This window comes from Sylvia atricapilla, chromosome 6 (assembly GCF_009819655.1).
Source record: "Sylvia atricapilla isolate bSylAtr1 chromosome 6, bSylAtr1.pri, whole genome shotgun sequence".
NCBI classification, from domain to species: Eukaryota; Metazoa; Chordata; class Aves; order Passeriformes; family Sylviidae; genus Sylvia; species Sylvia atricapilla.
Window position 1 is genome coordinate 28,269,629 of NC_089145.1, and position 27,196 is coordinate 28,296,824.

General features: G+C 39.0%; 1 protein-coding gene across 8 annotated transcripts in view; it reads right to left on the minus strand.

Moving 5' to 3' along the window:
* The window catches only part of PCNX1 (pecanex 1), an 89,409-nt gene extending 62,630 nt beyond the window's left edge, over window positions 1-26,779 (minus strand). For 7 of the 8 annotated variants that reach the window (XM_066321324.1, XM_066321323.1, XM_066321318.1 and 4 more), the window contains exons 1-6: window positions 26,423-26,779; window positions 18,431-18,639; window positions 12,482-12,587; window positions 9,944-9,989; window positions 9,016-9,105; window positions 5,654-7,354 (exon numbers count right to left, since the gene is read on the minus strand). In XM_066321324.1, the coding sequence (XP_066177421.1) occupies window positions 5,654-7,354; window positions 9,016-9,105; window positions 9,944-9,989; window positions 12,482-12,587; window positions 18,431-18,639; window positions 26,423-26,575 (2,305 nt within the window). In that variant the 5' untranslated portion in view covers window positions 26,576-26,779. Of the gene's footprint in view, window positions 1-5,653; window positions 7,355-9,015; window positions 9,106-9,943; window positions 9,990-12,481; window positions 12,588-16,668; window positions 16,726-18,430; window positions 18,640-26,422 lie in introns of those variants that run through there. The other variant, XM_066321325.1, reaches the window with a different exon arrangement.
* Between the last annotated feature and the right edge of the window lie 417 nt (window positions 26,780-27,196).

Consider the following 27,196-nt stretch of genomic DNA (forward strand, 5'->3'; position numbering starts at 1 on the left):
TAATCACCATATTATCATGCACCCTTAATAAAACCTACAGCTGCAGGGATTATACTTCTCTGATAAACAAATCAGAATATTGGGTCAGTGTACTAAAACTATCACTAATGACTAATTCTGAAGAACAAATGTGGGCAGCAAAGGAGAAACAATGAGAACTGAGTGATACCTCCAAGTTACAAACTTTTGCTAGAAAATCGTGCAAAAGAAAACAACACAATTCAGAAAGTAGAGCTCAAGACTTCAATGCTGCAGTTGCATAAAAAAAAAAAAAAAAAAAAAAAAAAAAAAAAGTCAAAAAGTCTGAAACTAACCTGAAAACATAGAAGAAATATTTACAATTATGTCAAAACAGTCAGTACAACAACCTGAAAAGCAAGAGACTATCAAGGAGGAAACAAAGCAGGACAATAGAACCATCTGGTTTAAATTCTGAACCAAACATTTTTACAGACCAGCTTGACAGTAAAATTTTTATACTAAGGCCAAAGATAAAACCAGGAGCCATTAGTTATTCTATTTCATTGAACTTCCTACTTGAATTACTCCACTTTTAAACACATTAGGCTACTCACACAGACCTCTTGAACATAATGCTGATGTACTTTGGGTACAAGAATTAAAACCCTATCTGATTCCCTACCCAATACAGACCCTTACAAACAGACATCCATCTTTATTAAAGTTGGTTCTGACTATGTGTTTAGACTTATTCACCTTAAGGAAAAGATGCTGTAAATCTTCAGAACACAGCATTTCCAGCATGTGGCATACTATGTTAGCATATTATACATAGAAAGTCATGTTTGCATTACATAGCCTTAACCAAAACACCAAACATTAGTGACCAACTTCAATACATGAATGAGTTTTATCTCATAGCTACATTTTGCAGCAGTGTGAGCAATTCCATCACAGCTGACAGAGCTTTTAGAACTTGCTTGCTTATATGTGTACCAATAAACCCAGGTACATTTACAAGCCAGCATGAAGATGCAGCTTTTTATCTAATACCAAAAATTCCTATTCAAGTTCTGTTTGAGATGAATGCTTAGCAAATACATGAACTCCTGTCAACAAAATGGAACCACTCTTTCCAAATCAAGGAAAAGTTATCTAATGAAAGCCTCTGCATCATCCATAAATACCAGAAGAAGACAACACAGGACTGAGTCGCCAAAAAATGTACTAAAATTTTGCTTTACCAGGAAGTCATACAACAATTAATAGATGCAAGACTTACTCCAAGTTTCATTTCATTGGTAAGTTCCAGAACTGCAGAAATTCCACAGCAGCCTCATATATCATTCCTAACACTGTCTACACCTTGAAGTGTTTTAAGGTAGCAGTCTGACCTCTACTGAGACAACAAGATATCCAATACCAGAGGGAATTCTGTAAAACTCAACCTCCACACACAAAAGCTGTGACAGTACAGTAAAATAGTTATAGAAGAGAGCCCTTTCCACTGCTGATCTGCTTACCTGGGTCCAGTTACAGCAGGGTTCTGCTGAATACATGAAGAGCGACAGCCAATATGCAGACACAACCCAAGCACAGGAACTTTACACATTTTTCAGTTTATACCATTTCTAAACTCTAATTTCTCAGGCAAAACTGTTAGGTTTAGTAGTTTGAGAATGAACTGGCAGATGCACCAGAAGCCCCACCTTTTATAATTATATATATTCATTCTATCTGCAGGAAAATGTAGCAAAAACTAAAGCCATCAGAAGCATGGAACAGGTCTGCAAAACAGGAATGTTTCGCAGAATCAAGTCATGACATAGACCATGTGCAACATCAGCATAGTAGGAGAAAAGTAATATATTGCTAGCAGCTGCCATGACCATTGGCTGAGTAACAGAATTTTAATAATTGGAGACAGACATGCTAAGCATATATGTACAAATACACACAGACTGAAGAGGTGAACAGGTTTCCATGTATCATATGAAACACAAGATGAATCCAAACTCACAAAGCCCTATCTTGCCTGCCTGTAGAGATGTACTGCAGACCTCAAAACACAGAAAACAGTATGAGCTGTTACTTCAGTATTGCTATGCAACATACAGAAGGAAAAATGCATCACATTACATGCAGCTTTATTTACAAAATTGTATGTATCTCAAGAACTGAAAGGAAATAAAATTCAAATCGCAGCAAGCTGTAAAACAGAGCAGCAACTTAAAGGGCACATCTTTTACAGTTAATATAGAACTGGAGAAAACACTTGACTTTTCAGCCCAGCTTAAGTTTTACAAAACATCGCTGTGTTATATACAGCATTATGGTGGTTCTTTAAATGGTTACAAACAGCAATCCAGAAACAGCACACATCTGACACAAACCAGGCACAGGTCAGTGCAAAGGGGGTATTTCCAGAACATCACTAGACAGCAGAGCAACTTCAACTAACCCATGACTCATCAATTCAGTAGCTGCTTTTGGAGTCAGAACAGTTGAACAAGGATAACTACTGTAAGACATCTTCCATTTTTTGTTACACATCCACTGCATACACTTAAATTTCAGAATTTTCAGATGCTGTTTCTCTGCTTTTTAATGAATTGCAATTTCTATTCAAGTGCACATACTACCTTCACAGCAAGTGAGTCATCCACCACTTCCTGGCATAATAATATAGAAATGAAACTACTAAGTTGGATCTGCAGAAGTGAAATATGTACAAGTTGGTACAACATCCTGCTTAGTGGAAGATTAGTGAAGGCCATATCCATTACAAAACACATTTTAGCAGTTACACAAGAATGTACTTCTAGTCTCTAAAAACTGAAGGATAAAATGAAGTTGAAATTACTGATTTAAGTCATATTTAAAAAACAGGAACTGAAAGCTGCTGACTGAAAAGAGGAGGTGGTATTAATATCAGTATTTTAGTTATCCAGTGTGCATCTGTTAATAATTTGTTTCAGCAAGTTATCATAAGCAATCACAAACATTTAAATATATATATATAAATTATAAAATAATTCTTCAGCATGAGGTTGGACCAGACTACTCCTAAAAATCACATCCAACCAATATCCCCTGATCTTATGAAAATCCAAACCAAGTTTATTCTGTAATTCACCTGCAACAAGTTAATAAAATTTCTTAATTTTGTCGAAAAATGCTATACATATATACGCACACACAACATGTACTTATATTACACATGTATGTATTGAAAAACCTCCCAAAAGGTGAAGACATCTCAGTAGTAAGAAATACTGGATATAAAGCACTTAGTTTCTAAAGAGTTACAGCATTTTCTCTCATTTCTATTAGTCATGGGTAAGCCTTAAGAAGGAAGCCACAATTAAAGATACAGATGTTACAAAACTTGTAATATAAGCTATAAATTTTTGGGGAAAATCCCAACAAACCCACACAAGAGAAAAAACAGTAAAGAAGGACACTATGAAAGAACTACTCAGATTGATCATGAACAGATAAGTGCAATGTAATTACTACCTTGGTGCAGACAAGACTGAATAAATATTTAAGTAGTGATAAAGAAAAATAAGTAATAATTTTGTTCTGCTTTAAAAAAAAAAACAACCAAACAAATCAGAATGACAGTCATTTCTTACAATCATAAAGCAAATACTTCCTTTTGTCTTAGTAGGAAGAAACAATATGCATCTAGTGTTATTAACCATACCAGGTCACCAGATCTGGAGAACTTGATTCCAGATTGCTTCTTAAAGAGAGCCTGGAACCCACAGAGAAGTACTTGGGTACTTGCCACTTACTAAAAATACTAACAACTTCAAAATGACCAGCATGTAAAATTTTAAAGTGAAAATGGATCAGGCCAGCAAGAACAGTAAGCCTTTCCTGCTTAAGCTTCTACAGATTTGTACCTTTAAGACTCCTTTGAAATGTGTTGAGTGAAATGGTGGGGAAGACAAACCTTTTCAAAAGAGCAATCAAAATATTTCATAATATTCAGCATCTGTCTTCAATTAATTCTTTCATACTATGGATAAGTAGTAAGCACACATAAAGACTGACATATTCTGCAAGGTAAGGTATGTAAATCCTCCTTTGCACATAAAGGGAGAATCCTAACAGCTTTAAGCAGTAGTAACACAAAACAAAATTAAATCAAATTTCGTGCTAAGGAAAGCATAGAGTCAAAATAGTAAATACATAAAGTAGACCTTTTATTAGTCAAATTACTCTCAGTAGACATGAAGAGCTGTCACTTAAACAAGGCCTTAGGAAGAATGTGTATTGAGTTTTTAGCTTGTGGAGTTAGTACTAGAAAAGCAACTTTGACTTTTATTAAAGCTACTGAAAAAATCTGTTGCTAGGAATAACAGATGGAGTAAAAAAAAAAAAAAAAAAGAACAAATCTGCATACATTAGTGAAGTGAAGGCATATAAATAAGTCTAAACTAATCATAAACCAGTCAAATTTGATCAATAATCAATATACAGCTGAATTTCAGTGTGGCACATTTTCTTTTCCTCCCCAGACATTAACTGCACTGATTTTTATAGTTCTTTTATTAATATTGGGGGACACACCACAAAAAACCAAAAGACTCTCCAAAAAAAACTCCAAAGAAAACTCAAAGAAAACTCCACTATTGGTCATACATCTTATCTCACAGTGGGTTGGAAATGTCTTTTTAAGATCAATCACTATATTTTGTTTAGGCAGTCTATATAATAGGAATAGTCAAATTTGCTATAGTTTGTTAAAAATACCTGTCTTGATATAAAAAACAATTTTATGAAGGGTCTGTCCACCTAGATGTAAAGATCCAGATCATGGGGTAGGTATTGGCCTCTGAAAGCTTCATAAGTAAAACTGAGTTAATTAGCAACCTCATACTGTTCTGAAAATGTATTTTAAAGACACTTATCTACCTTGACACAAGAAGCCTTCCAGTTAAGGCAGTCAATATAGTTAACCAAGAAAAGAAACAAACATTACAAGCAATAGACAAAAAAACAAAACAAAAAAATTAAGAGCTCCATTTTTGTTTTAAATGCCACTACTAGTAAGAGCTACTCTAGGTAGTTTCTTGTTCACATTACACCAAGCAAAACAATAGTTAGGGAAAGTAAAAGGAAACCACACTCCCCTCCAGCATGGGAAGGTTATTGTGTTCACAAAATTAAGACAAAAAAGCCCCAAAAACCTAAAGTAAAAAAGACTGTCTAGCCAGCAATGGCAAGGCTAAGCAAAAATCAAATCCCTCGGAGAATTCAGCTTAGTAAGCAGACCACTGTAAGAATCACAATTAAAGGCAACATGGCAAGGGTTTGGGATTGGTTTTATTTCTTGATACCACCTCAAGCCATGCCAGATAGACTGCAGTTGTTTGCACTACTCAGTACAATGGAGCAGGTTGTATCTGATTACAAGTAATAGTTTTAAGATACAGCTCTAATGAAGACTGCTGGTAACAAACCCCTAACACCTCTACTTACAGATGTTGTAAAAGCTGTTTGGATTCAAGATCCATTTCAGTAGATCTTCCAAGAGATTATTAAGGAAATGCTTTTTCAGTTTTACTGGGCAAGAACCCAGAAACAAGGAGGGTGGTTAAGTATAGTTTTAATTTAAGTCACAGATACAAGACTCATTAACAAAATACAACAAGGTACTTCTGGCAGGTCATTTACTTACCTCCACTTGCTGATTCTTGGTCTTCCCCTTCAGGAAATGTACCCTGGCTTGGTAAGCTATTCCTAGAACGAGTCACTGACTCTAAGTGTGAAGCCCTTCCCAACAGAGATAGCTCATCTAGCACCTCTCCTTCTTTGGCTTCCAAATCAGATTTTGAAGTGGTTAACTGTTTTATGTTACCTGGTGCCATTAAACTATTTGGGTCATTTAAACAAGCTACAGTACCACTGTCCAGGCTTAACACTCTGGCACGATTCTTGGCACTGTTTGTGCTAGAAGTCCGTCGTGTAGATCTTTTTTTGCTAATTCCTTCAGAGCTTACATGGGTTTTGTGAGCATTTTCAGAGTCTATGCCCCCACGGTCTTTAGAAACATATTTGGTCTTTAAAGCACTGTATTTTCCCTCAGGAGACTGGCATGAATGGGAGGTGGTGCTGGAAGAGCTATCACTGCTGAACTGGTGAGCTGACTGCATGCTTGATGTCCTGCTCAAGTCACTTTGATCACTGGAGTCCTCATCGTGACAAAACACAGCACTGTGAGGTTTAGTACCAGATACACCTCGGAAGGAAACATATTCCCTGTGCCGACTTGAATCAAAGCTACTAGCCCGCTTTTTTCCTGTCCTTCTCCGGCTGGACTTGTGGGTAGAGGCTGTTCGATGTATTAAACTAGAAGATTTTGGTCGAACATCTCCTTCTTTTTGTTTTCCACTAGTTTCTTTAGAAGCTCTTGAATCTACCAACACAGCTAGCTTCTCACTCTGCTCATCTCTTTGTTCAGCAGCCTTCCCATGCGGCCTGTCAGCTTGTGTAGTCAATTCATTGGCGTGTGGGTTCTTATTGGCCTCTTCTGAAGCAGAGGCACCAAGACCTTTCTGGCCATGCATCTCATCAGATGCATGAGAACCCTTCACCACTTGAACACCACCCAGAGGACTCACTTCCACAGCAGTCCTTTCGCTACTAGTCCTTTTGTCAGTAGTAGAACTACTTTCATCCTCTGAGTCAACACCACAGTCTTTTTTCTTACCATCCTTTTTCTCTTCTCTAGGAGACTCCTCTTCGTGCTCTGACAACACACTTTCTATATGCGTTGAGCTAGTGTGTTCACTTTTATAGCTACTGATGGTACTGTTGGTGTCACGATCAGTCCCGCTGCAGTAACTTTCTGTTGAACCACTGCTTCTAGTACTCAGGCTTCTCAGGCTGTCCATACTTTTGTCTGCTTTCAAGGATTTGCTCTTCCCACTCTTAGTCAATGGCTGAGGGCTGCTACTTTTCAGAATGTCATCTAATTGAAAAACTCCTGAAATGCAAGAGTTCTCACCCAAAGACTCTCGGGATCCAGAAGGGGGCTTGGAAGCTTCTAACTCACTGACAGGATCAAGTCCTCGTTTTTGCTGATAAAGGGGGAAGTCATTTAGTGAAGCATCTGGAAAAGCAACAGCAGAACTAGAAGTCCTTGGTACACCTCGTGGTCTATGATCCTTTCTGTAGGAATGAGAATGCAGAGTTACCAGGGAAGCTACTTCTGTGTCACATGCACTGTTTTTAGACTGGTCCACAAGCTGGTTGTTCGAGAGGCACACTTTGTCACTGCTGTCCCTTGGCAAATCCTGTCCAGAGGACAACGAAGGTTGGATGGAGACAAACGAGTCGTTCGACACCAGACGAAAAAGCTTCCGATCAGTTGCCAAATCTGTTTAAGTACATATTTAGAAATATTCATGTAGAATGTTCATGTAAGTTACAGTTTGCTTTAAAACTGTTTATAACAGACAAAGTAAATGAGCTGAAAAACCCAACTGCAAGTACTATGAAATCATCATATTACCATTTAAAAGTATTTTATAACATTTGGGCAAACCTGACAGGCTTTTTTCTAATAAAAAAAAACTATCAATACCAGCTCATCCCTAGAAACTAATAGGACAAGGCAATTCTGACAAGTCCCCAACTTCCTCTATTGCTTATGTCTCTACCTTTATATTTTTACATATCCTGAAGTTTCTTAATTATAAAAGAGTACCTTGCCTTTTGTTGTGGTTCCTACATGCAGGAAACATAAACTTTAAAGTTATTAATGAAAACACAGTAAACCCCATTAACTCTGAAGTCACCAAAAACCCAACAAAAATGGTATTTCCTAACAGATACCAAGCAAGCTCACAGCTAGCACTGTCACAGGTCTTTCTGTACTGTAGTGAAACTCCCTATGAAATCACTGAGTTTTACTACCTCTAAAAAAAAAATAAAATAAGAAGAGGCGGTTTTTGCTGTTAAAGCAAATCATGAGTATTGACTGTCAGCTCTTAGTTAACACAATCATTCCTGTTACCCATCACAAGTAGTCCCCCTGTAAAAGTGTCCATCTGCAGGCAGTACTAAAAGCCAGGCTACTTTCCCTTTTGCTACTGTCACTAAAAATAGAAGATCTGGAGGCCAAGTTAAGTTTCTACAGTTGTTAAATTTCAGTAGAGGATATTTAAACACATGCCACTTAAGAGACTTCACAGTTAAGACTACTCAGCTGAAAGTAGCAGAACCCTGCTGCCTATTACAACAGCATGACCACCTGTGATGCTCCATTTCAAACACACTTTCTGCACTGAATCACAGAGTAGTGATTGAATCATCCATCTAAAGGTTCCAATCACCGATTAGTGATTAGACTGGCAAAAATGAGAGCTGGTATTCTCAGAGTTAACTTCCTCCTAATCACCAGGTACTCAAAAATCAGCAAATAACGATTTACTTTTGTTTTTATATTCTGTTTTAGTCTGAGCAGGTCTTTCCCTGGCAATGAAGCTCAATGAAAAATTGTCCTGTTTTGTTTCAGAACATGAGCAACAGTTTCCTTATGTATTAGAAAAAAAAATTTTAAAAAATTCACCAAGCTCTGATAACTTGCAACTTGGAAGCAGTCTGCAGCTGTTAGAACACAGAGCTCTGTATGGAGTTATTTACTTTATAGAAAAGCCCACCACATTTATATTTATCTGTACTTGTAAAGAAAGTAAATTAGTCTACAGTGAAGTCCATTAACTCCAGGCCACCTGTAGTCTAAGAGACACTGTCCAAAGAAATGTAAGTTAGCTATCTTTCAGCAGTAAGGTGACAGTAAACATTGATTACCATCTGGACGGTATCAGAACAAGGAATACACAGTCAAAGTATAAAGTTATAAGCATTCAAATTACACTTCTCAGAAGCTTGACTAATTAAGAAACGAAACATGGAACTTCAAGATAGAGTCTAAGAAAGGGTATCAACAAACTGCATGAACTTATTTAGCATATTAAGCAAAGGGTCTTTGGTAACAAAATACCATGTTTAAATATGGAGAAGAAGAAATTTTACCTTGTTCTTCACTCCCTTCTTTACATAGGCTAGAACTCTGGCCAAGACTCAAACTGATATCATCAGAGGTCTTAGCAGTGTCTGTATCACCTGCAAATTTTAAGAAATAAGAGTACTAGTGCTCAAAGTTTAAACACATAAATCTACCTTCTCACTTGTCATGAAAAACTGTTGCTTGTATTTCTTCATTTATAGCTAAGTAGCAATAATTACATAAATACAATAACCCAAGATTTCTTTTAGATACAAGTATTGTCTACTGTATTTCTTATCTTCCACAGAACAATGGCCAAAAAAAAAAAATTCTCTTAAAGGTTTATCTATTGGAATATTTCTTTTTGCATGGCTGTCCATAAGAAAAAGAGGGGTAGACCAAGAAAATACTTGTAATGGTCAGAAAAGCAAGGAGAAAAAAAATCAAGGTGACAAAAATCTGCATTCAACTTTTTTTGCCTTATTATTGGCTGGATAAATTTACAAGAATATATTAGTAATACACAAAATTTCATCTAAGAGGAGCTCACAAGGGCTGGAAAATACTTCAGCTAGATGTCAAGCAATGAGAGGTAATCAAGTCATTGATATGCAATATCAGAAGGGTAATTGGTTGCACTGAACTCAAAAGAGTAGAGAAAAGTCTACCCCAACCAAACTTTTGGCTCTGCATTTTATAGGCAAAGGGAAAACCTGTCATTATACAGGAAGTAGAATATGGGCCCCAGAATATTCTCTCCTCATGTTTTGGTCATATAATTTGCATGTCCAAAGAAGACTTCCCCCAACTAGTAAATGCTGTATTTTTCTCAAAAAAGAAAAAAAAATAAAAAAAATCAAGATGACTAAGGTAAACAGTATTTGGAAGCAACACAGGAAACAGTAGTGATTTGAAGTGTTTCTGCAAAGTAATTTAAGTAGCTAAACATCTCACCTTTGATGGTTGCCGCTGTTCCCAGACGAGATAATCCAGATCCAACCTAGAAACACGTGATTATGTAAAAAGCAATACACTTTCAGTAAATAAACAACTGTTATTTCCTATTACTGCAACACATGCATTTGCCTATACAATCAGGAGAGGTTTTTAATCCAGCAGCACAGTGCTATAAAATTCTGATTATCTTTCCACTGCAAAGAGATGAAAAGTTATGTAAACTAGACATCCAACTGCATCACAGCATTATTCCATTCAAAAGTCAGTATCCATGGAGACATTACTATGCTGATTTTCAAAAGTTTCTAATCTAGGAATTCCCCTTACTTAATGTGGCAACAAAGTGCAGTGCTACACTAATAACTGCTGTTGTAAAACTAAACATTTAATGCAGTGATCCTGGTTGCCCAAAATCCTTTAAGAAAATACAATCTTAGTCTTAAACTTACCTGATCAACACAGTAAACACCAAGCTAAATACAAAAACTGCTCTCATGTGAAGAGATATGCATTTTTCCAGTTAATTTCACATTCAATGGCAAACCAGCAGGCATGGTACCTCCTCATACAAAAAAACCCCCACCATTTAAGTTTGCAATCTATCTTTCTAAATGTATCCTATAACCCATTGTAGATTACTTTGCAAAGATGCTAAAGAGAATTTGGTCTTTCCTTCAATAACATTTTCAATACTACCTCTCAACTATAAATAAAATACAACAATGAATGCATCAGATAATTAAATGACTCAGAAATAAGATGGAGGAAGAGCACTCAAAGGCAAAATCTGAACCTAAAATACATAAAAATTATGGCCCTTTAACTGACACATACATACTTACTAGGATGCTGTTTTCCAAAAATTCCTAGTTAAAATTACTCTGGGACAAAGAGCATAATTCCACTAATTCTTTTCTGTAAGCACAGCAATTTCAGGTAACCTGAACAATGGCTTTATGTGTAATGTGAAAAAGCAGCTAAGAGCTTGTTTAATAAATCTTTTTCACAGCATTGTCACACACACTTTTAGTTACTCATTTTGTCATGCTTCAACATTTTTCCATTCAATAATATGCTTTGATGAATGCTGTCACTGAATACAAATGCATCATCACAGAAAAGCCATTTCACACACAAAACCTGAACATAACTCAAGATGCTTACTGTTCATGTTCTCTTTTGATGCTGCACATTCAATCACAGGGAACCAGTGAATACTAATTTTATTAGGACAAATACATTCTAAATGCTATACTTTCTTTCACAGTAGCTTGAACTTCTTCACGTGCACTAATATTAAAATTGCTATGTTTGGAACATATTTTTTTTCAAAGACCAGCCAAAGAACTAGTCTGGGCATCATGTTTCTATCTTCCTACATGGACCATGACTTCCTATTCCTTTGAACACCAGCAAATGCCTTCTCTTTTAAAGGAAGGCAAATCTCTTAGGAGTATCTATGCTGCATAACTCAGCATGATTCAGATAAAACACCAACATTAGCATACCACTGCACTTCATTATCTACTGCTTGCTCAGAGAGCTAATTAGAAGAACCTGATATTGTAATACCATGCCAAGGACTTCCATGTAATTTGCAGACAGGTTCTGTGCCTTTACCATGATGCTGCATTGCTCATTATCAATATAACTGTACATCCTGGCCAGTTCATCTACTTGTCCTCATGAAGGGTTGATAAAAAACTAGCCACAAGCAGCTAAATGTCACAAGCCAAACACAGAAGGAACAGCACATCCAACGCTATGGAATTTGAACACTTAAACTTCATAGACATAATACAGACACACAGCAACTTCCCCAGTGAAATTCAAGGCAACTAGAGCATAAAGAAGTTACATTAAAATGTAATAAAGCCCTGTTCTTCAGCACTTCCATCTGGCAGGAGTTCCTATTTATTGCTTTCTTCCCAACCCTGCTGAAGAATCAAGAAAGTGAAGATCTTGCAAAGGACAGGCAAAAAAACCAAACAGTTTTAGTTTTCCCATTTCTAGCAGTTTATCTTTCTTTATACTTTAGGAAACTAACCTTTTTGAAAATTTACCAATTAAGCTTTAAATGACAGAACAAAAAAAAAAAAAAAAACGAAAGGAAAGAAGACACAAGTTAGAACATAAGTACCGAGATACAGCTTGAGCTATCTAATGGCTCACAGATACCCAAAGGGACAAGGGAATCCCACCACAGCGGGTTCTTAGTATTTAGCTCACCATACTCTGAGCCGTTTTGATTTCTTACATCAGAAGAAAGCTAACTGAACAAAAGGGAAAACTTTCTGATGAGACAGGAGGTTCCCTTTCAAAATCCAGCCATTTCTAATTTAAGTACAAAATGGGATGAGAGCTATGCTGCTGCGAGAATGCAATGTCTTCCTAATAAAGCAGTTCCATACAGAAAGGAAAATTGTTTAATATAATTTACAAAAAAAAAACAAAACCCACAAAGCAATAGGAAGAGGTTACCTACTGCAAAGCCAGCAATACTAAAGTAACAATTGCAGTAGCTTTATTTCTTACCTGGTTGTTTGGATCTATCCCAGCATAAGAATTGCGTGAACTACAGCCAACAGGAGGAGTTGCTTCTCGTATGAACTCTGACATCTCAATCCCTCCGCCAGGGTCACTGAGAGAAACATTAAAAAAAACCCAACACATATTATCCCACCAGTTAAACAACAGTTTGTCTGTGCTGAATGCATATTCAAAATATATTTTCCCTTCTCAAAAATCAGGGGCTCAAATACATCCCCATATCTTGGATGAACACTGGCTGCCTGACACAGCAAGCTCAGTCTGAGCCAGAGCACTACACACTGTCACAAACTGCCGCCACAAGGCCACTGTCACCAGACAACACAAACTGAAGACTTCGGTGCTATAAGGCATTCCAAAAAGCTGACACATTAAATTCTCCCTCATGTGCACACATGGAACTTTTGGATCAGCTGTTCAACTCTAACACCCAAAAATTCAGCAACCAAAAAATATAATACATAGGACTCAGAGCATGGAAAGGACTCCTGGTCTTTTCCTTAGACTGAATCTGGGAGCAAAAGCAAGGATGGCTAATGAAAAAAGCCACATGAGAAAATTTTTTAACAGGCAGAGACATACAGGCCCATGGTATCTCTCCCACGGATGCAAACCACATCTTCCTACTCAAAAATAACTTGCCTTTGGAAACTTTACAGTCCCTACCAAGAAACATTTTGAGGTACAAATATACATCATTGCATTCTAGTGAAACCCTTTCAGGATTAATAACTATTGGTTTGAAAGTATTTCCTAGAGCAATACCATCATATTGTAATTCAACATAATTCAGTTTGTCAAAGGCAGACAATTCATGAAACAAAAGCAAGTTGGATTCATCTATTAGGACAATAGGGCTTGAAGTAAGTTGAGCACTAGAACACAAGGATCCAACCCAGCACTGATTGTTAATCACAAAGAGGAAGCAGTTGAGGCATCTTTTTCCCATCCCATTATAGTTCTCTTCAAGCACCTTCATCCAGGAGACTTCTAAACAGAAGTAACTGCAGAGTAATTTGACGCTGATCCTCTCTGCTTCTTCCCAAATATAAACAACAGCTTCCCAAAAGATAAAATACACTAAAGACAAAGGGCCTCTGAAGACGGGACAAAAGTGGACAGAAGCACTGCAGGACCTACTTAATAGACAACTAGTCTTACAGGAAAGTCTTACCCAGTAAGACACTTAATAAGCGTGGCCTGCACAGGGCCAGGAATTGGAATCGATGATCCTGATGGGCCTCTTCAATCTCAGCATAGTCTATGACTAATAATTTTCAAATATCTGGACACCAATCAAGGATCTTGTAAACAGACTGTCTGTACACTAAAGGACCCAACACATGATTCATCCTGCAGCACAACATGTCAAGCTGTTGTCATCTTGGAGAGGTGTAAAGGCACAGCCTCAGGGATCACTCTAGATAACAGGCACATGATTTTTCCTCCATCAGAGGTGACCAAAAAAAGGACAGTTTGAAGTTAGGAATACATTCCTTTAGTAAAAATAAGTTAACTTAAAAGACAACTAGCCATTAGTTAGCAGAATAACTATGGTCCAACTCCAGCAAATTAAAAAAGTGAGAAGCGACTATTTTGTTACAGCTCAGCAATGAGAGAGGCACACTCTTGGAGATGTCTGTTTACAGAGACCTCTCTGATCTAGTATTATCAATTACACTAAGGCAGGTACGGAAAATGAATTTTAGAAGATACAGCACCAGCTTCAGCCCAAGTATGCCTTCTGTATGCATTTTAAGAGTACATAAGGACATAACATGAATTTAAAGACTAAACAGAAAAATTCTCACAATGTTTAAGTTCAGCGTACATTACGATGACAACTGAAGATACAATAGAATGCCTTTCACAAAAAAATAAAATTCCTTTCCTGTTTGAATAATTCATTAAGAAACACTGTTTGTGATTAAAGTACACCCTATGAAGTAGAAAAATAAGTCATTGCAAATAAGCCTTCATGCATAGAACCAGGTATTTAGCCAAAGGCGGCAATTTTGACTAAAACTGAACCATCAGATATCAGCATAAGCAACAACAAAATCCATCACTGCCACTCACAGCTTCTATATTCTCTGACAGCACAAACAAATCAATGGATGAACAAAAGCTAGTAACAAACATCAACAAATAAAGTCTGCAGGAAGAAGCAAGAAATAAAGGTATCTAGGATTGACCACTGTATGCCTAAGTATCTGGACTTTAGCAACATCCAGAGTTCTTTAGGAGCTACTTGATGCTAGTGCTGTGGCCAGGCCTTCCTGATATGAAATTCTACAATCTGTTTCTTACAGTTTGGTGTCTTCATTCCTTAAACCAAGTGCTACACTTTGCAGTTTGCAAACAAAATAACTGCAGTGAAGTTACTACACCAATCAAGAAGACTGAAAAATTACATCCAGCAAAGAAGATTGCTGTGAGAGAGGCACTCAAAGATGATAAAAGCAAATGAAAACTACTGTTTCTAATTATTAATAACTCTGAATTAAAATTACTACCTACATATATATCTCATCAGCATGTCAGAGACTAATAAAAAGCATGAAGAGGCCATAAGTCTACATGAATTCAAGTTGAAAGGCTGACCTAGGCTGATTGACCACAGAAATCTGACAAGCAGATCAGAACTTCAAGAGGTAACCTGGAATAGCTTACTTTCATTTCTGGACAAAGCAGAGGAAGATTTTTATTATTTTCTTTTTAAAGTCATCATCTGTCTTTAACATCCAGTAAAAGAGTAGGGTAACTAGTCAGGAGGCTGTTCTCAAAATATCCAAGAACCACTGTATGTACTGCAAATGCTAGATCATAACAGATTCAAGTACTAAGAGAAATTTTCTTCCAAGCTTGGAGTCATTTATGATAGCCAAAAATAAAAAACTAACTCCAAAATCAAGAACAGGTCCACCAGCTACAGAAAACCACAAGGAGAATAAATAGCAAAGGCAAGGCAACAATTTTAGAGACTGCCTTTTTAAAATTTTATTTTTCTTGCTCATATTTAAGTAGACTGTAAATACTTCAAAGACGCAACATTCTCCATCTACTAGCTTTATTTGGTAGAAGTACACATGAAATTTATGTAGCATCATTAATACAGTTCCTCCATGCTGACAGAGATCAGGAACAGCAGTGTCACTAGATGAACACTTTATGATACTATGAGCCATAACAGCCATTGACAAGCAGCCATATTCATATATCCAAAACAAGGATTGATTTAAATGTTTTAAATTATTTATGTGGGTCCACTGATACCCTACAGAGATCATGCTTGCACTGCTTCTTCTATATTTCTATAAGACCAGGAGCCTGTATACCCTCTACTCGCTTTCATGAAACCTCACACAAACACTACTATACTAACACCTGAAGCATGAAAACAGCAACTCACATTCCTTTCTCTAAATGAAGACTTTCTTTCAAAAATATTAACTAGAGAATTTCAGCTTTAGAAAGAGGACAGCAAAAAATAAACAAGGCATTCTAAAAGGAACGGTAAGTTGTTCTCTGCTTAAATATGCCAAAGTTTCATGGAAAGAAAACCCCATTCACAAACCAGAGTTAGCTGAAGATAACTGAGCAGTTTGAGCAAGCCTACAAATGACAGCACATAACTTGTTAAGATACCTGAAGGCACCACTTTGAGGATAAACATCTCCATAAAAAATGAACAGCAGTTCTTAGAAGCTAAACAGAATCCTGAACACACTCACTGCTTAATCCTACAAATATACTAAGATTTGTATCTAAAGTGGTCTCCATGAGTGTTTATGTGGCAGGGTAAAAACTCTAGGATGGCTTTGCAAACTACACACATATTTATTCAGTATCACATGCTGTAGCCTAAGCTATCAAAACTAACATTCTGATTACGCAAATACTTAAGATAGTACCTCTGCTCAGATCTCCCCTATATCCACCACGTATTAGGGGAGCAGAGTTTAAAAAAAATCAGAAAACCCTACATACACATTCTCTTCCCAAACAGGTTTGGGTTTTTATTAGTGTTCCAATTTAACTAACTAAAAAGGTTACAGCTCAATATTAAACACTCATTCTACATCCCATCTCCATCTACTGGTTTGAATGCTACCCCAGAGTTCTTGTAAGCTTCCAGGCAAAGATTAGTATATACTGTACATCCCACTTACCAAATAGTAACTCCGTAATTTCTGCATTGACCTTGTTCCCAGTTCTAGTTAAGAGACCTGAAAGTGGGAACAAGGATCATATAAAAGTTAATGAAACTTTAGTTGGCAAGCAGGACACACAGCATCAAACTAACCTCTACTTCTGAGCTCACAATGCTTATAATGTAGTATCTCGTCCCATGTCAACTGCTCCCTAGACAAAACAGAACTGAAACATCCAGAAGTAGTTCACAACACTAGTAGAAATTTCCCTTACCAGCTTTGGGCCCCTGTTTTGGAAGCAAAAGCTACATGGCAAAACCACCAAACAAAAAGAAAAAAACCACTCAGACAAAACGCCTAAAGGTCACACCTAGAACATGCATTACCAAGGTTGCATGAGAAAGAACAGACCACTAGTTTACTTCCATGAATTTTATTAAGCAGAGTAAGCATTAAGATACAATTTGGGAAGCAGTCTGCCAAAATACCTCAGTGCAGTTTTAGTAAGGTATAGGGTGATCTAAACGGCGTCACAATTAAATTCAGCAGCTTCAGTTGCCAAACGCATCATGGAAAAAGGGTCAGGTTTATAAAAGATTGATACAAGAAGTTACTGTATATGAGCTGTAGAGGAATCTAAGACACCGGTTTTGCCTACAATACCCGAGCTGAGAGAAGACACACAAGAACCTAGGACCATGAGAAGCTACTCCCTACATACATGGGAAAGTCCTTTTACTTCTAGGCTTAGCATTTTAAAGAGCAATTTAACACTTCCTTTCTTTAAAAGCATCACAATAAACAGACTCAAGAGGCTTCTTTCAACTACATTTCCTTAGTAAGATGCACAACCTTTTATGAGTCAGGACAGCATACAAATCACCTCACTTTGAAAACTACTCATGGCTACTCGTACCGGAAACTCAGAGACAAGAGAAAAGTCATCTCTAAAAGCTAACAATTGAAGGTTGATTTATTTCATACAGTTTAACTTTTCAGATGGACTCAATTACTTAAGGCAGGCAGACGCTTAGATACTGGAGCTCATAACACATCCAGAGGCTGATCAAACTGGTTAAGCTGGCCTTGCTGATGAGTCATCTTTTGCTCTTCTTTCTCCAAATAGTATGGTTAGAGGAGGAAAACCTCTGCTGTTTTTTTTACACTGGCTACAAAGGCAATCTCTGGAAAGGAATCACCTCCTATTGACAGTACTTCAGAATCATAATCTTCATTACTGAGCAGAGCAATTCCAGACTTTCCAAATTCACAGGACAGCATTCTCCTTAAAAAGACTATAACTGGAATCAAGCATTGTATCTGACTTCTGTTTTTGCAACACTAAAATTGAAACCCAATCAGACACACCTCCTGGTGATAAAAGAATTAGCATGTAGTATGTGGTCTTTGACAGCTAGATTTTTAATACTACATCTACTACTGAAATAAGATTACTTGTACTAATTATGTTCATTAAGTATTTAGTGACCTAATCAGCTCACATTTTCCATGCTATAGTTTCCATGTCATAGCATGTTCAATATTGTTCTTAAACTCCTTTGGGGCAGGAACTAGGAAACTACTATGAATCCACCATTTCAAACCTAATACATAAATAATTCTGCTTTTCAAGACCAGGCTTAAAACCATGTTTCAGAACTACACGTCTTTATCTGTGTTCCTCAGTGTTTAATCTCAATCACCAGTCCAGTTAAACAGTTGAAGAAGACAGGACTGTTAGTCATTTGAAGCAGTATGCAAACATCTGCAGACAACTTACCTGGGCCCATTGCTGTCCTTCCTCTTGGCTGAAACATTGCTTTGTTCTGGTTTTGCACCTCTGTCCATATGCTCACTGGCATTCCTCTCCACAATTTCTCCCTCATCCAGTGCCCTGTGCAAACGGTAATTCACCATCTTCAAAACGATAAAGAGAGCTGCTATCACTGGGCAGTAGACAGCTACTATCATCATGGAAGAAGGAAGAGCCTTTCAAAAAAAAGTAAGAAAAAGTTAATGAACACAAGGTTGAATATCCATAAGAACACTATCTACATTCTAACAGTTTGTTTCATAAGAAAACACAATCATTCTGGAAGTTACACTACCTACAGCCAGTTTTTGTGTGAAAAATGCCAAAAGTCTTGCAACACAGAAAAAAGAAACAGTTGGACTACCAAAGATACTAAATCACCACAGCGTTGTGCTAAATAAACTCATTTGACTGAAGCTTGAGAACCACGTTCAAGTCTCATTCTTTTCTTCCACATTTTTACAATGCAAGACTTAGACTAGGAAACAGACCTAGCATGTTTGACACCCAGTATTTTTTTATTAACTGTTATGAGTAAAAAAAAAAAACAAAAACAAAACAAAAAAAAGATGGTAAGACTTTAAGCATATGAAAAACCAACCAAGCATGGGGTGAGATCTTATTTCAGGGCTAGTACACAGCACCAAGTCCATTTCAGAAAAACTTGATGCAAGTTTGACAGCATGGCTGGATGGGAGAAAACCTGCTTAGATACCAAACACTGGTGTTTTGACTTTGCTTGACAGCTTTCAACAGCAACTGCTGCATGACAAGACACTGATCAGTCACAAAAGCCAAAATGTTTCCTATTTGCATACGTAAAGAGGTTGCTTACATGTGTGACTAACACTGCACAGAGGAACACAACCTGCAAGACCATAGGCAGCAAAGCTTTGCACTAGATCATTGTATACCCATGGAAAGGTAGCAAATGCACATTCTGAAGAAATTTTTTCATCTGTATGAAAGGTGGCCAGAAGCCACATTAAAAAATACCCTCAATCCTGAATTCAACATTTGAAATTCCACTCAAAGTTAAGAGCTGCCATGCACCTCTTGCAGGGATAAATAAGGCTTTTACAGAACAATCTCTTCAGCAATAGGTATTGATAGAGTCCAGCCTGACAGCTATTTAGCAGATTCAGAGTACTGGTTATACTTCAGATTTCACCTCAATGCTTTCACACTCCTAAAACATGCTTTATTTGTGTTTTTAAATTTGGCCATTTCTCTAGGCAGTGACTAAACAAAATGAGATATTAAGTCTCAGTATTCATCCAAAACCAGACAATTTCCTTTACAAAAGCAACAAAAGTTTAGGTTCTGAAGTATTTCACTGCACCACTACCCTTTCCCCTGCTCATGGCATAGTTTGAGATATACATCCAAAATACAAAAATACACACAGACATATGACAACCAGAATTACACATCTGATATCCAGCTTTAATCTTAATGTAGTAAGTGAGTAGAACAAATGAACTGTCTTTTTAGACCTCACGGCTGAAGGACAATTCCAGCTCATTTTTGTATCTCCCTACAGAGACCATGGGAAGAGTCATCATCGATAAACAAGTCCCAGGAACATCTTGCAGAGTTACAAAAACGATCAGAGTAGAAGACAGCATTTCTACGCACTCTCTAAACCAGTGCATAGAAACATTTTGAGTCATTTATAATTGACTGGCTGACAACATAGCCTAACATTACACAATGTAACAATCTCCAACCTAAAATTATTCCTCTGAATCTTAGAAGGATTTCAAGTAGCATAACCTAACCACAGTAGTCAGGCAAACAATTTTAAAGGACTCAACTTAGTCATATGTGCTGAATAGAGATGCCTCCTTTTCTTTTTCTCTATTTATTTTCCCCTTCTGACTCTTCAAAATGTCCCTGGAACTTTGATCACCATGATGACTCTTTGTAACTTAACAATGTATTCCTCCAAAACAAGTCCAGTCTGACAACCACCATCAACACCTACCTTTTCCTCCAAAACAAGCTAAGTCAACACTGAACGTAATATTTGAAGTAGGCCGGGCAAACTAAGCTGAAGTCTGCTAAGTCTCATTTTGCATGCTGCGCTGGACAACATCATGATTAACAGAGATTCACTCACCAAGCACCAGCTAAGAAGAAAGAGGAAACCAAGCTACTTAAAACTGGCATCAATAAGCGAACAGGATGCACAATGATATGGCAATCCTAAAACCCCTGAAGCCATGCTACAATGGTTTCCTCAAGAAATTAGGTGCTTCTGCTTCCAAAATCTTCAGAGTCAGTTCCCTGCAGGCAAGACCAGCCCATTCGTTAACTTTGGAAAAATGCATGAGCTTCCTGTACCAGCAAGACAGCCTGCTACCCCATCACACATGGCTTCAACTTTGCTCTCCTTAACAATACCCAGTGTTCAGAAGCCATTACCAGGAGAGTCAGACTAAAGCCAGATAACAAAAGCTAGAGTTACTCCATAAAAGACATGCCTGTACTTTTCTATCTAGAGAGCTCATCAATTTCTCCCCTCTACTCTGTCAGCAGTGAGGTCACAGTATATCCAGTTTATCTCGCAAAATCTACACATCCGGTTTTTCAAAGGAAAGCTTTAAGAACAAGCATGAGAAAAAAAGCAAAACACCTCATGTAACTTGCAGCAAACCTAACAAGGAATTCATATATTTCCTCATATCCTGTTTTCACAGGATTGCAGAAAATAAAAAACCCCAAACCCTAAGGTAACTGACTATCTTTCCTTCTTCATATTTGTAGTAGCTACCCATCTCAGAATAGAGCATATATTCTGGAATAGAGGGCATTTTAGCTAGCTTAGTCTGCCATATGAACACACTTGACATCAAGTATCATGCTGTGGTGCAGCATTGCCACTCATGGTACCAGCAACTTGTCTGCAGTACAGCCTCAAGAGCAAACTTACTGCAGCCTAAGCTAAACCACTTGCAACTTCTCTGTTTTTCTTAGCCAAACTTAGAAGCATTTAACATAAATTTGGGGTCTTCTCACCACAAAACAAAGCAAGTTCAAGTGAGATTACCATTTTCCAACTGTGCTCAGCATTTTACCACATTTGAGGAGAGACATGTTTCTCACCAGCATCCTATGTTATGACACCCACCTTCAAGACTGGAATACAAACCTAAATCACACAACTTTCCCACTAGGTTACATCTTAATAGTATCAAAATAATTTCAAATACTAAAGCATTTTAATTGAGCCCAGCACACTAAAACCCCCAGGCTAGAGCTTGTTAGTAGACACCAGTTGGCCAGAAGGCTACAGCTGCAACAGCATTTCAGAGAACTCTCCTTTCTACTGTCCATTTCTATTCACTTGCATTAGCACCAAAAGAAAACATACTCCACAGCAGTCACCAAAACTGAAGCTCTTGTACAATATACAGCTACAAAGAAGCATATAAAACCTGTGTGCTTTTAATTATGTTCTGTTGAAAATTTCACTTATCTAATGACTGAACAAACTCAACTGTTAGATAAACTCCAACCTGAAATTATTTCCCTGAGCCTGAAAGGGAAGCAGAGCAGTACTCTCAAATACGGGGGACAGAGGAAAGGACACTGATTTTCTACCTTTTACCACCTTTCCCACAAGTTATCTTTTAAATTTAAATCTTTCAAGTCAACTTATCAAATGCAAGACATACATATGGACAAAGGCAAAATACAGGAATGCATAGTTAAGGAGAACTATCTATTTCTTCTGAAACCTCCTGGCTGTTAAATTAGCTCACTTGTATCACAACACACCTTTTCTAAAAGATAGGTAGGAAAAGGTTCAAGCACTCCTAGATTCCAATGGTCAAAATAGGAAAGACAGCTCCCACCATTAGTTACAGGACTAAAATACTTCCATTTAAACTACAGAAGGTCACTGTATCTCAAATGAATGTTTCCAGCACATATGTGCCAGGAACCAAAGGAAACTTCAATGATCACAGGCTGTACAGCATCCTTATGAAGAAACTAACATTATATGGATCCTACGTAATCTGATTACCCAATTACCTAGCTTTAGCTAGGCTGCAGAGATGTAACAAAAACGCCAGATTATTTTCAAAAAAAGAAATGCATTGCTGAGTGTTTTCAACAGCTAAGTTTTCAACATCAAACCAGATTGCAAATCCTTACATAAAGGTGTTATCAACTAAACATTAAGAAGTAAGCTATCTTGTAAAAAGACTTAAAAGTACAAGTATTTTGAACCCAGTATTTTATAGAAGTAGTTTTACAAGAAAAGAGGAAAAATCAGGAAACAACAGATATAATTTTGTCCTCAATTCTTGCTCATGGACAATCAGAGCCCTTAAGAACAGCCATTATCTGGAAGAAAGTTCAGTTACAAGTTATCCAGTTTTTGACTGAAACCTCAAAGCATACAACCGAAACTTGAGTAGCCAAGAAATTACAAGTGTCTTTGGACAATATGGCATACCAGGGATAGCTATCACAGATTAAATTTCAATTATTTAAAGTCTTAGTTTAAGAAACAGGACATATTTCAGAAACTTCAGTGGAAAAAACTTCCACATAAAGCTACACTTATGTGACCTACTTCTATAACTATGTACACAAGTCAGGAAGTTAAGTGAACTGTTGTCTAAACGAGCTCGACTTTGACAGACAAGTTCTGTAGGTACATATGAGCCCATCACCCCAAGCAAGGCACAGTCCTGGCTGCTCTTCAGTCACTGGCAAAATTCCACAAGTGCCAGAGCCAAGACTTCACCCCCTCATGCGCACGTGGTGGGGCTGAAACAGCATTCCGACTAGGGGAAGCGCTTTGGCAGCCGCCTCGCTTTCCCCTCCCCCTGCAACACTGATGCATAACATCGGCCTCTGCATTCAGGGTATTTTTTTCGACTCTACCACTAGATTTTACAAAGTGATTGGACAGCTTCCCCATAGAGAAAGCACATTTTCTTCTCCCGATTTCAATTTTGCATTAAAGCAGGGATCAGCTCTTACAACAGAACGGCACATCAACAAGCACAGTTGAGTCTGTTACTGAATACAAATACACAAACAGGATAGATCGCACTAGTCTAGAAAGCAGAATTTTTGTACATGTACTGCCAAGTAACAAATCCAAAAACACAGACTCAAGCAGCTTCCCTAAAGCAGCCATATCTTACTCTAGACTCCAGCTCCTTCATTATCTACACACTTATTTTTGCCACACTTCCAACAAGCGCAGTTTAAGTGTATAAATACACAAGAAAAAAGTATCCAGATTGACAAAATAGGTACATTTAGGTATACACCCATCATCCTCACACAGGCTACAACGTCCACTTGCACGTGCTTAAACTCAGAAGGCAGATAAGGCACCAAGGAAGGAAGGCTGGTTACTGAATTCTAATGCTAATTTTTTCAGTAAGTTTGTACCACACATTAAATCCATCAACCCCACCAGCACAGGCATACACATACAAAGGAACACAGATTTATGGCATTATTTGCTGACCACAACCATTAGCAGATTCCATTCTGAAAATACCAGATCAACAGAACAAATACACAGAAAAAAAAGTAGCAATGTTGGGTGCAGAAAACCAAGTCTTAAAGCAGTTAGTGCACCTAAACTCCAATATCCTAGTGTGTTCTATTCCTGTTGGAGGTTAAATAACATTTTGGGAGAAAAATGTGATTAGTCTACTGTTAAATGCATTCAGCCTTGAGAGCCAGCTACAAAGTTCTTAGGGGATACTTTTGCCTTTGCTACAAAACAACTTAGAAAAAACTACAGTTATTACTGATCCAATGCACAAAAGCAATGCTATGATCTTGTAATTCTTTACACGGGGAACTCTTATAGGTAACATAAAACCTGTCAGCAGTCTAAGTCTTTCTATATACCTTGATTTTTTAAACACACAGGGTTGTCTGCCAGCAACAAGTCACTTGAAGCTAGCTTAGAAACTCCCTCCTACACACCAGTGAGCCATGCTCAGAATTCTGATTACAATTACCTAAGACTTTTTAAGCAAGTCTTCTGCTTATTTATGTATGTCCTACAGCAATGCAACACTTACTGCTTTTTATTCTGAAAAAGAGCTTAACACATGCTAAAGAGCTAAGATGACCAACACAGTTCTGCCTGTTTAGTTTATGTCTAGACAACACTGAAAACTGTAGAGGGTGGAAAGAGGGAAAAGAGCCAAATATGATTCAATCTCCTTTAACTTGTGACTAATCTCCCTACTTATTCTCAGGGAAGTTGGCACTTGTTGCATATTTAACTTGTCCAGAACTATGAAGCAAGAGAATTTCCCTGACCTCAACAAAACCCAAGGCAGCTTGCTGCTGTCTGTTTTTCCCTTTACACAGGAAAAAGTATTTAAGAAACACTGAAGTTTACCTACTGCTTTAAGAGCAGCAGGAGACTCAAATACTAGCCCAGATTTACCATTTGTCAAAAGACCTATGTGCAATATAGATCAGTCCCCTTTCAAAAGCCTCCTGTACATGCAAGAGATAGCTTCTCCTACAGGTGTGGCCAGCTTTCTCAGCAAGGCACTACCAATTAAGTATTTTTCTATCAAAACAGAAAAGCAGTACTTTTATGAAAAAAAGTGAAGCTATATATGAAGCCTAAAGGTGTCTCTTCTCCCCATACCCTGCAGAAATTTCAATAAATACAGATTCATGGTTCTCATACAAATATCTGCTAAGTTAAAAGTTTTATCTAGCTGTTCTCACATAACTTCAGTTTTAAAAGCAATTTGCCTCAGACTTCAGTTTCCCTGCCAGCAGCTCAGAAGTTTTCAAACAAAAAGTGTTAGAGCCGCCTTTTCCAAGACACTGTAATACGAATTAAGAACCATAAAGTTGTAACCTCCTTTTCCAAATGAGCTATTTCTTAGTATGTAGTGTCTCATACTGCAATCTCACAAACTGCTTTTAAACAAAGCAAATGCCTGACCTCAGAGCTCTCAACTTCTGCAACTGCACTTGCATATGATTTTATCTCCAACATTTCACTCACTAACTCAATTTTCACAAGGCAGCTTCTGCTTTAGGTTGTCACAGCAGCTGGTAATCTTGTAAACGATGTTCTACCTCACAGGCACAAACCTGGTCAAAACACATTGTTATGATCACACTTTTCTTATTGAAAAACCCAAAGTAAACAATTAGCATTTCATAAGTTAAACACAGCTTACACAGGGAAAAAAACCTACTGGCCAACAGGAAACCGCCCCCTTTTCTTGTAACTGATCACACCACTCCTCTATGTGTTCCCAAGTCCAAACGTCAAGAAAGTTTCTAGGTTTAAAGGTTAGTGTTTTAAAAGCCCTGACTGAAATGTCAGTTGCAAAGATATTTAGGACAGGAATTCTCACAAATGATATGCACTGGAATCTGGACACAAACAAAAAAAAAGCCAGCCTAACTTCTCGTCGCTAACACACAAACCAGATACAATGCCAGCCAGCACACCACGCTACATCCAAATAAAACTTCTAGGTTATGGATCCACATCCCTCCACCAGACTCAAGAGTCAGAAACTGATACTGTTGCCAAACAGAAACACCGGCTAAATCCGACAGCTCCTGTAGAAACTGCTTTTTACTGACCTACCAGGAGATCAGCAGCGGAAACTGCCAGAGCTATTTCCAATTTCGAAGGAAAGTAAACAGAAAAACGAAGGCAAAGCGCCAGCGCCTATAGCCCCACCGCGCCCCGATGGCGCCCACCCACAGACTCGCGGTAAGGGGTGGGTGCCCCCGAAAGGCCGCCCGCCGATGTGCCGGGGCCCGCTCCCGGCGATGGGGAGCGCGGCCGCAGGGCCCGGGGCCGTTCGCGGGGCCGCGCCGCGGGCAGGGGGCGCGCGCGCGGCGGCCCCTCCCGGCCCTGCCCCCCCCGCCCTCCGGCCCCGCGAGGCCCGGCCGACCCCCGGCACAGGCCGGGGCCGCGCTCACCATGTACAGGGTGAAGGGGAAGCCGAGCAGGAAGAGCCACAGGTAGAGGTGCAGCGCGTTGACCCCCGCGCCCTGGTGCGGGTCCTGGTACCAGCCGCCGCTCAGCGCCGCCCACACGCCCTGGCGCAGGATCTGCAGCACCTGGGAGCCCATGGCGGCCCCGCTCCGCCGCGCCGGCCCCGCTCTATCCGCCCTGCGAGCCCGGGCAGAGCCGCGCACCGCCCGCGCTCCGCGACAGCCGCAACCGCCGCCGCCGCCGCCCCAGCAACGCCGCCGCCATCTTATGTCCGGGCCCGGGCCGCCCGCCCGCCCCCGCGCCGCCGACGGACCGGCGGCCCTTGCGGCTGGGGACGCGCGCCGCCGCCGCCGGGGGGCAGCGCTGCGCCTGCGCGCGGCCTGCCCGCAGCCCCGCCCCCGCCCGTCCGGCGCTCCAGCGCAGCGCCCCCTGGCGGCCCGGGTCGGCCCCGAGCGTAGGTCCCGCCCCCTGCGGGCCGCGGCTCTCCCGCCTTTCAGGGTGGTGCGGAACACAGACACGCCCCTCGGAAAGGGGTTTTTCCGTCGAAGAGTTACGAAATCAATTCGGTTAGAAAATACTCTGAGATGATCGAGTCCAAGCTATGATCAAACACCGCCGTACCACGGCACTATCATATCCAGTCTTTCCGTGAAGGCCTCCAGGCATGGTGACTCCACCACCGCCCTGAGCACCCCATTCCGATGTCTAATCTCCCTTTCTGTGAAGAAATTCTTCCTGATGCCCAAGCTAAACCTAAG